This window comes from Sardina pilchardus, chromosome 13 (genome assembly GCF_963854185.1).
Source record: "Sardina pilchardus chromosome 13, fSarPil1.1, whole genome shotgun sequence".
NCBI classification, from domain to species: Eukaryota; Metazoa; Chordata; class Actinopteri; order Clupeiformes; family Clupeidae; genus Sardina; species Sardina pilchardus.
In genome coordinates this window covers 8963552-8973799 of record NC_085006.1, presented here as the reverse complement: position 1 = coordinate 8973799, position 10248 = coordinate 8963552, and the positions used below count along the sequence as shown (strand labels likewise).

General features: G+C 47.8%; 1 protein-coding gene across 2 annotated transcripts in view; it reads right to left on the bottom strand.

The window, feature by feature from the left end:
* Positions 1–1338: 1338 nt before the first annotated feature.
* Positions 1339–10248, bottom strand: part of ulk2 (unc-51 like autophagy activating kinase 2) — a 32662-nt gene continuing 23752 nt past the window's right edge. The window contains exons 16-27 of one of the 2 annotated variants that reach the window (XM_062552397.1): positions 9994–10139; positions 9501–9584; positions 8282–8547; positions 7956–8119; positions 7629–7738; positions 6980–7114; positions 6198–6409; positions 5711–5889; positions 5206–5324; positions 4577–4734; positions 4332–4467; positions 1339–4077 (exon numbers count right to left, since the gene is read on the bottom strand). In XM_062552397.1, coding sequence (XP_062408381.1) covers positions 4013–4077; positions 4332–4467; positions 4577–4734; positions 5206–5324; positions 5711–5889; positions 6198–6409; positions 6980–7114; positions 7629–7738; positions 7956–8119; positions 8282–8547; positions 9501–9584; positions 9994–10139 — 1774 coding nt within the window. In that variant the 3' untranslated portion in view covers positions 1339–4012. The remainder of the gene's footprint in view (positions 4078–4331; positions 4468–4576; positions 4735–5205; positions 5325–5710; positions 5890–6197; positions 6410–6979; positions 7115–7628; positions 7739–7955; positions 8120–8281; positions 8548–9500; positions 9585–9993; positions 10140–10248) is intronic. The other variant, XM_062552398.1, reaches the window with a different exon arrangement.

Sequence of the window (10248 nt, the reverse complement as noted above, 5' to 3'; positions counted from 1 at the left end):
AACATGAGAGTTACAGACATTAGACATGAAGGTTGATGTTTAACAGAGTGGGTCTGATCTAAACATTTTTTGCAGTCTGGTCTGAACCAGAGAATGTCTGATCTCTGTCTGAACCTATGGGTCTGAACAACAGTAGACCCATGCAGTAGGCCTACAGCAGGCTACACATGAATAAATTAGCCTAGAAGTGTTAGACAACAAAAATGAGAAACTAAACTGAAGCCTTGCAATAATGTAGGTAGTCTAGGTTAACAAATGACTATGAGTTATTGTAAAATATGTCTTCTTGAGACACTCAGGCCCTTAGTGCACTGGCCTGGGCACAGGCTCAGGGGGAAGAGGTCACAAGGGGCATAAGGGGTCTAAAAATCCTATAACTATAAGTCCCACTGCCCGCTCCAGTGTTTCCTACTAACCTATGGCTACATTAAATATGTAAAAAAAAAAAAAAGTATGCTTTACTTGCATGGCTATGTTTTGCACCATTTAGCCTACATCCTTGAACGTTTGTACACCAGGTCAGATTCTTTGTAGGTCCACATGTCTATAGGTGATAAAGGTTTCTGAAGAATTCCCAGATCTCAGAATGTTTTTCTCCAAAAAAGTCCAGAGAAGTTGTTCATGCAAACGATTCTGTATATTGATCAAGTTATAGTCTATTCTGCACGTAGACTGACTAAAAAAAGTGTTGTTAAGGAAACAAGACCACAAATATGCAATTCAGGAGTATGTAGGACATGGTTCAATGGTAAAGAGGATAGGAAAGTGGAACATGTCTCATGGCCCAAAATATGTCAGCTGGGAAAGCCAAATATCTATTAACTAGTTAATAATGAACAGTAGATGTTCTAAAAGCATACCCCAGATGCAAAAGAGCAAAACTCTGTAATGCAATGATCTGTGCCAATAAAAGTTTATAGTATAATGTATGTACTCAATAGCATAAGCTCTTTCACTGTCTGAAACCTGTCCATATGAGCAAATGAGCCATCTGATTTAAAATGGTGAAATGTGAAATCCATATTGAGTACTGTAAATAGTAAAAATGCGTTGATTTTCAGGGTACCCCTAATCACTTGACTTTATAGGCCTACAGTATATTCACTCAATTAATTTCATGACGTAATGGACACTGTGTCTTTATACGACCATGTGCATTTTGAGACAGCAAGAGACAATGTTTGTTAGATTAGAATTAAACACACATGACATCCAAACTGATCCAAATTTCCTTTTTAATAAACAAAGGCTGCATTTCTAAAGTTCCACACAGAACAGAGAGATGCCCCTGGTGAAACACACATTATCGATTAAAACATCAACATTTCTTTTTTTAAATTGAAAACAGGAGCTTAGAAATTCAGTTGCATTGGATGGTCTTGTCAGACTCTTACCATGACCATAGGTAACTACGCATTCAATTGGAGCAGGGAAGGCGCTATAATGACAGGGTTAATACATTCTACAAACTCTACGGGTACGACATGTGCTCAGTACCAACGGTTTATTATACTACATCCTCTGTACACCAATCCCCTCAGACTCATACAAGGTAGGAGTGTGGTCTATGACTACAGAGATATGCAAGGATTTGGTAAAATTACATAAGAATAAAAAGCACAGAGCAAGACATACTTCTCTCTGTGTTGTTGCAAAGGCTTTTTTTATTTTTTATTATTATTATATAAAGCGCACAGGCGCTCATAAGGGTTGGACAGAAGAGTCATATCACAGGAGCTCTGATATGTCTACTGAGCGTACAGTACACCACTTCAGGGCCCGAGGCCCACCACAGCCAGGTCTGCAAAATGGACATCAGGGCTTTTATTCACACATGTACAATGTGAGAGCACTACCATCTAAAGCACTAGATGTGCTCAAGACGTCTCATCACGTCACTGGCCTTACACACACCCAAGAGGTGCCATCATAGTAATACAATAAGTGAGCGTGGCGCGCCAGCATCCACGGGAGGGGGCGGACTCCAGGTGCATGCTGGGTAATCGTGCCCGGCTTCACATGATACTGACTATTTTGAGAATTGTTTTTTTGAAAAGGTCATCTCATCCTGCATCTCAGGCAAAAGAGTCGCAGTACAGGAGGAGATGGTTTAAAGCTGCCATGCTGTTGAGCCAGAGGTATCTCCCTTACGTGTTGGCCTCTGAGTTTGAGCAAAACCCGTGGCAGTACAAGGGTAGATATCAAATCTCCATACAAAACAAATAACAACAACAACAAAGTGAAATAAAAACATTGTACTCTTTGTGTGAGAGGTGGCTACCAATGTTTCTGTTTGCCACTTCCAGTCTCACGCTGTGCTCTCACGCACTCACTCAAGAAAACAAGAAAACAAAAAAAAGGGAAAAACCAACCACATGCACAACATACAAATATGTACACAAGTTGCAAACATCAAAATTGTCTCCAAAAATTAGCTACAGTATTAATACAGATTTTTTTTAAATGTTTTTTTTTTGTTGTTTGTTTTTTAAAAAGCATGTTTCAGTTTTCTTTTAAGTAACTACTCAAGTATTTTGACCACGCTTTTTGTTTGACAGTTTGTTTGTCTGTTTGTCTGAGCCCCCCATGAGAAACCTGCTCATCATCCATCCCAACCACAGAAAAAGATGACCGCATGTTTCCTCTTAGATTCACTGAGCTCCAAGGTATTGTGTTCGTCTCAGACCACCACACCAGTGATATGGATGACGTGTAAGAGTGGGCTGAGGGTATACATCTGCTCTGTGTGGCAGCGCTTATGCAGGCCATCTGGCAATGAGAGGGAGAGCTGAGAGATGCTGGAGAAGGCAAGGAGGGAGCACCAGGATCAGAAGTCCTCTCCCCGCTCCACCAGCCAATCAGCTCGCAGCCTTCACATTCCCAATCTTTCCAGGGAAAGTATCCTCTGTGTTTTTTTTATTACATATGTATATCATACATCATTTATCATTAATAAAGTGCTTCTGTGTAAAAACAATGAAGAGGGCTAATTACAAATCTACAGGTTCCTCTGCTCCTAAGAGTTGCTGCTGTGATGATGATGATGTGTGCCTGTGAGAGTTTAGTGCATTTGGTGTGCATTTCAATTTCAGCATGTCTGTTGGAGAGCGTGCTTGTGACTGTATGTATGTGTGTATTGTGTTGAGTTGTGTTGTGTTGTGTTGTGTTGTGGTGTGTTGTGTTGTGTAGTTCTGTCTGGCAGCTAATTGATTTTGCAGGGTCAGATAAGCACACGGTTTCCTGTCTTGCAGGAAAGCAAATCAATCTGACCAGGTAACAACATTTACCCACAGCATACCTTTACCAACACCAATAAATAATGGCAACAGAATAAGGTACAATGTAAAAACAATACGTATAACATATAAGGTGATTTGCATTAAAACATTGAGTCTTGATCATGAGATTTGAGTCTGTGTTGCATTTCCCTCGCATTTCAGTTTGCGGAATTTTCCGATGATAAAAAGAGACAAAATTAAAAAAAAAAAAAAAAAAAAAGCTAAAAGTTGTGGTCAATCTTCTTTTTCCTTCTCGGACCAGTTCTGGTGAATTCTTCTCACCAGTTCTTTAGTAGATGAGGAAAGTTTCTGAAAGTGAAGGAGACGACTTCTTTCATGTGCCAGTCCTCTGGCTCTCTCTCTTTCGAAAAAAAGTCACCATCTTTGCTGTCGTCTTCATCTTTGGTAGTATACCTGTGCATCTCCTGCACAAGCAAATGAGTCCGTTGTGCCATAACAAAAAAGAATATACTTCTATGACATTTTTTGGAGAGGGGGGGCGGTGGGTGCACACACACACACACACACACACACACACACACACACACACACACACTAAAAACAAAGTCTAAGTTTTAAAAAAAAGGAAAGAAAAAAAAAGTGCTTGAACTGCTACAAACGAGAAGAATGTGGGCTTGTCCTCTGGCTGCTGTGAGTGCACCAGAGAATGGTCCCTGTCCAGAGAGAGGGAGAGCAGGCGTCCGTCTCATCTCTCAGGGGCGGCTGCATCTCTGCTACTCGTACAGTGTGACTGTGCAGTAACACAGAGCCGAGATCCGCCGGTCCACACTGGCCTTATCTGCACAGGGAACACAAGGACGGAGAACATTACTTTGGGTGGAATAGGAAGGCTTAGGAATAGGAATTTAGGAATAGGAAGTTTAAACTTTAATCTCCAAAAAACATTTGTCTCCTATTGATATTTTCAACGTTGCGTTCTTTCTGTTTTGGTTAAAATCACTTTAAAATGACTAGCGTTGCTAGAATATGAGAATATGCGTGATAATCGAAAAGGAACACATTTGATGCATTTGTTTGCTTTGCGAAACTCACACTTTGCAACGTTCTCAATATCTGCGGGGTCCTGCAGAATCTTGGAGAGCCCCTCCAAAAGCATCGCCGCTTTGTTGTAACGGTAAGCAATGTCCTCCGTCTGCTGAAACATCTCATCCAGGGCGGCCGCTTGCACCTGACAGGGAGAGAATACACTTTTAGAGACGCACACACACACACACACACACACACACACACACACGGTGATGAGACTACAGGTTATGGTGCCATGAAGGACTCTTTACCATTTCTACTGCGTGGTTGTAGATGAGTTTCTCGGCCGTGACGCTGTTGATCTCGTCCACGAAGCGCTGCTTGTCCGAGAAGAAGTGGTTGAGTTTGTCGGTGAGGCGGCGGCACAGGGAGATGCAGCTCTTGTAGCGCTCGTTCAGGCTCTTCACCACTGTGGGGGCAGAGGAGAAGCAGTTGAAGCCCGGGACCCAAACAGGAGCACTCTCCAGGTGAGACTGCTAAAGGTGAAACCTTCTAGTGCATTTAATGAGGCTATAAGCCTGATTTTGCTTGTTTGTTTGTTTCTAGATTTGTTTTGAGTTGGTTGGCCTATGTTCTAGCAGCAGTAAAGAAGAGTAGTGTGTAAGAATGTCAATACACAAATGCACTGAAACAATTAATAAAACGAGAAGAAACCCAAAACCTAATTCATTTTTCATTGTACTTCTTAAACATGGCTTCCGTAGGATTATAGGCGACATAAACATACACACCGCAGCTGTAACGTTGCACCAACATTTCTATGCTTCATTTTAACACACGGCTGCTTATCTTAGCGGTCACTCGTCATTTAGGGTGAAGCTCCCCCCTCCCCCTCCCCTCTGCACCGCTTGGCTCTGCCATGGGACACACACACACTCACCCTGCTTGACGGCGGAAGAGGGGTTGAGCTTGGCCGACTTAATCTGAGCCTTGGCCAGGTGCAGGGACGAGGCCAGGAGCTGAGCTGCCTTCATGTACAGCACCAGCTGCTCCACTTGCCTGTGGGGAGACCGAGGAGAGCACGCACATGAGAAGGCGAAAAAGACACACACACACACACATACACTCACACACACACACAAAAAGCCTCCCACACTTCAGCAAACACAGTCAGCACAGATGCGTCTCTAAATCACTAAAGCAATTTTCCAACTCTTGCCATGCTTAGAATGTGGGGCACTGACACATCACTTTTGGCTAATTAGCTACATTAGCATTTAATGATTTATCAGACTTAAAAGCCGGGAGAACTTCTCATGCGGGGATTTATTTCACAGTATTAGCACTTCTACTGGAGATGGGAACTCATGGTGTGCATATGTATGGGTAGAGCCGGCATCTAAATGCTCTGGCCACTCTCTCTAGACTATCGGTCATCCGCTCACCCCCACTCTTTGCTGAGCTGGCTAATCTGGTCGACCACCACGCTCTCCTGTTGGGGGTACAGCGAGGCCGCAGAGACGCCCAGGTCTGTGCCCCCGGCCCGCACCGCCGCAATCTCCAGCACGCAGTCGGTGAACGACAGCATCATGCGCAGGTGCATCAGCGTGTCCGTGTGCTCTCTCTGTCGACACACACACACACACACACACAAACACAATCACATTAACCTTTCAGACAGGCTACGCAAAAAAATGTGTGATGACCTTAGCCTTAGGCATACCCGTCATACATCTTTAAACTCATTTTCTCTTTACGAAAGGTCAATACAACTTGACATGCTGCTACTCCATCCATCCAAAGAAAACTCCAGTGCAAAACTCCTCCTTCAAACTCTGTCCTCCTTAACCATAACCATGATAAATCATCACAGACACTAACGGTGCACAAACAGTGCTGTCCGGTAACGTTTACACTCTAGTCGTGGCTCACCTCCATGAGGGTCTCCTCGGGCAGCTCCGGGGCCTCGAACGTGATGAAGCCGTCCAGGCTGGGCGGCGAGGTGCCGTAGGGGACGTAGCGGACGCTGCTGGGCGCCGCCTCGGCCCCCGGGGGCGAGGTGCCGATGGCCATGCCGGGGGGAGAGCCCATGTAGACGCGGCCGCTGGTGGAGCACAGGGAGCCCGCCGAGCTGTTGGAGCCTACTGGAGACACAGAGGGCACAGGCAGGGCCGTCAGCACAGCAGAGGACCACCGCGGGCTGCTAGCAGAGCCCTGAATGCATTTGGAGTGCAACTTCTGCAATAGCAAGTTAAGCTAGAGTAAATCTCCAACTCTTGCCCTGATGAAGGCCTAGATGGTGGCCGAAACCTGTTGGTATCGTTTTTAAGTTCAATTATGAACTAGCCTCTTTATTAAAGCGATTCATTTATAAGAAGAGTGCCTTGGCTTCCTGCTTGTTTTTTGATCTCAGTAGTGTCAGCTACAGTGAGTTTGTTGTTAGTGGGATCATGCTCTCAAAGGAAGGACTGGTCTTGGGTATGTTCTCACAGAGCATACACTGGGACGACAGTCACAGAAACCAAAATGCAACATATTGGCATCGGAGTTGTGAGTAGAGTGTGGGACAGCAGTTAGCTGGGGCGTGGGGGAGAGTGAGTGTGTGAGTGCAGCCCATGATGCAGGGTGGGTGAGGTGCGGGCATGTCCAGTGCCAGCCAGCCAGCCAGCGAGGCCAGGAATGGGCCGGGCCCGGGCCGAGACGGGGCCCCTCACCTGAGGTTGTGCGCGGCCGGGTGCCCAGGTGGCTACAGGTGGGAGGGGTGCCGCTGCTGGGGGGAGAGCCCACGGTGAACAGAACGGTGCGAGGACTGGCCCCGCCGTGGGGCAAAGCGCACAACCCTGCAGGGGCTGGGGTGGGGTGGGGTGGGGGTGGGGGGGTGGGGCAGGAGAAGGGGGAGGGAGGGGAGGAGCACACACACACACACACAGCCCGTCACTCATTGGCAAAAGCACACACCCACATGCAGTCCATAACAAGCCAGTCACAAGCGCTCACACACACACATACACACACACATGCAGCCCATCAGTCATTGGGTCAGCCAAAAGCGCGCCCGTGCACGCACGCACACACTCACACACACACACACACACACACACATATACACACACACTCTGTCACAAGCCAGTCACAAGCCACAGCACAGCCTCATGCAGGCCAAAAACAGGTTGGCAAGGAAGCTCAAGTGTGTGCACCATCAGTGAGTTGGCATTATTACGGTTCGTCATGTTTACTACGTATGAACACTGCAGAACTAAAGAGGACATTTCCGAGCCGGAGACACTCAGGTAAACTGTGCAATGTTAGTGAGACGGTAGCCCCAGCGCTGGGGGAGGCAGAGGTGGAGGAGTGGGCTCTTACCTGTGTCCATGGGCCGCTCGGCGTTCAGGCTATCTGTACTGCCCTGATACTGCTGACCCCCCAGGGTGATGCGAATGGGCTGCTCCGACAGCCGCCCCGTACTCACAGACCTGCAACACACACACACACACACATTTTCAATACATGGAATACAGTTAACTATCTTTCGTAGAATGGGGGGGAGGGGGTTCATTTGAGAAGAAGTGTGAGCCATAGTCTGCCAAAACCATTCAACTGTAACATGCCGAACTAAGGGAGTCTGGAAGAGAGTCCAGCAAATTATAGCCTCCAGTCGCACATTTCCAAGACTGTCGGCCAGATGCTCACCTGCCAAAGGTGGTCCTACTGGCCTCTGGTGCGGACTGGCGCCCCCCAGTGCTGGGGGAGCAGTGATGGACGTCCATCAGGGATTTGGGAGGGGTGGGGCTGTCGGCCAACGCCATGAGGTTACAGGAGGCTTGGGTCTTGGGGATTTTAAAGGGGGCCGTTGTCTGTAAGAAGGGTAAACATAGTGCATGTTGCATGAGAATCATATACAACCTTTTTCATGCTAGTTGCATATGATATATGACTAGCTTCACATCAAATACAACTACAACTACTTTCACAATCAAGTCTATCAATCAATCAATCTGAACGCTCCAATCACTCACCTTGGTGGGAGAGCCAATGATGGTGGGCAGAGGAGACTTCATGAACCAATCAGAGGTGCGCGGAGATGAGCCCAGGTGTTTGGTGGGGGAGGTCCCGAGGTTGCTGGGGCGACCCAGCTGCGGGGAGTGGCTGGTGGGGTAGGCGGCCGTGGTGGGGTGCACAGGGTCCGACAGCTGCTTGTGGAGCTTCTGCTTGTTCTGGTAGAAGTCGGTGAGCATGGGCGCGCTCTGGAGACGAGTCCCCAGCAGCTGAGAGGACGGCGAGCCTGGAGGAGACACGGCAGCTATTCAGAGAGTGACAGCGGATCATTTTCCACAACTTTAACACAGCCATAGGCTATTGACAAAGCGAGCTTCTCCTCTGAGCCCCTAGGTGGCGATATTGTCAGTGAACACGGTTAAGGTGCCACTCAAGCTCTTGTGGTAATAAAATCCGCTGGAGGTTTTCGAGACTTGGCACGGATGCCAAGATGGGAACTGGCTAAAAAGAAAAGGCCAAGTCCTGCCGTCCTAAATGTCTCGCTCGTTTACATATCGGCTGAGGACAAACACCAGGCTCTTTTCCCCATCTCCAGTGTGTGTGCTGTGTGACTTGAGTATTTGATAAGCCACCCCAAGATCCATTTGTGGGGCACGGAAGAGGAGCCTGTGAAGTTACGTAATGGCTTTTGTTCTCCGCACGTCACTACGCCGCTCCTGTGCTCTGTATCTAGAGATCAATCGGCTCAGAACCGCCAGAAAGGCAGGGCGCCTTTTAGTGAAAGACCGGTTGCCATAGCGACCACTCCGGGTCCCTGGGTGGATTGACTAACACTCGGAGAGGACTGTAGCTGGGGGGGGGGGGAGTGCAAGTTGGAGGCGGCACAAAGGAAGGGCTGGTGTGCTTTCTTTAATGGGACCACAGGGGAGGTGTGTGTGTGTGTGGGGGGGGGGGGGGGGGGGGGCATAAAAACACCTGCTGCAGGGCTGGAGACGAGCCATCACAGCTTGGGGATGTGTGTCTCTCACGCATCAACGCACAACTCACAACAGACATGCAAATCTATAACGCACACACTGTCTCGCGCACACACACACACACACAAACATGTACATCACACGCCAACAAACACCTTATACTCACTCCCACACTCATACCCACTCACAAACACACACACACACACACACACAGACACACACACACAGACACACACACAGACACTCTATAAGCAGAACTGACCTCCTGAGGAACTGCGGCTGCGTGCCTCATGGCCCTGGGGGTGTCCACAGCAACAGTGGCCCAGCTGCTCTGGGATAGTGCCCACTGGAGAAACGACACACACACACACACACACACACAAAGAGACATAAGGTGGGCATGTCACAATCATGGCTTTAAGACAGGGAGACGGAGCAAGCCCATCCATATATGTGTTAACAGCTTGTTATGAGCCATCAACAGTTTACTGGCACAGCGCCATTGTTGAGAGCAACACTTGTTTCTGTGAATTTGCTGCCTGCCAAATGTGTGCTCTTCACACAAGAACAACCCAACATACAATGCAAAATCGTTTGTTAACAAGTTGAAAGTTTAAAACAATGTAGTTAACATAACAAAGTAAAGTCAAGTTAAAATACCTAAAAACACTGTTTTCAGTGAATATGGCTGACACTTTTTTGCACATTACTATACTATACTATAGTGTAGTGTAGGTAAGCGGAGGTGTTCTTACCGAGAGGGGAAGGCGAGTAGGGGCGCGAGCTCCCGGTGGAAAGGCGTCGGCCGAGGGTCTGGGTCACCTCGGCAGAACTAGGCGAGCCGGAGCCCACTTTGGGGAACCCCATGGGGCTGGTGTTGGAGCGCCGCACGGTGCCCGACCTGCAAGCAGAACGCAGACGTCTCGCGTCACCTTGCCAACCAAAACCCAGACGCAAAAATGTCACCTGTCTGGTCACGTTCCTGCTTTAACGGCTCGTCACACCCTTGA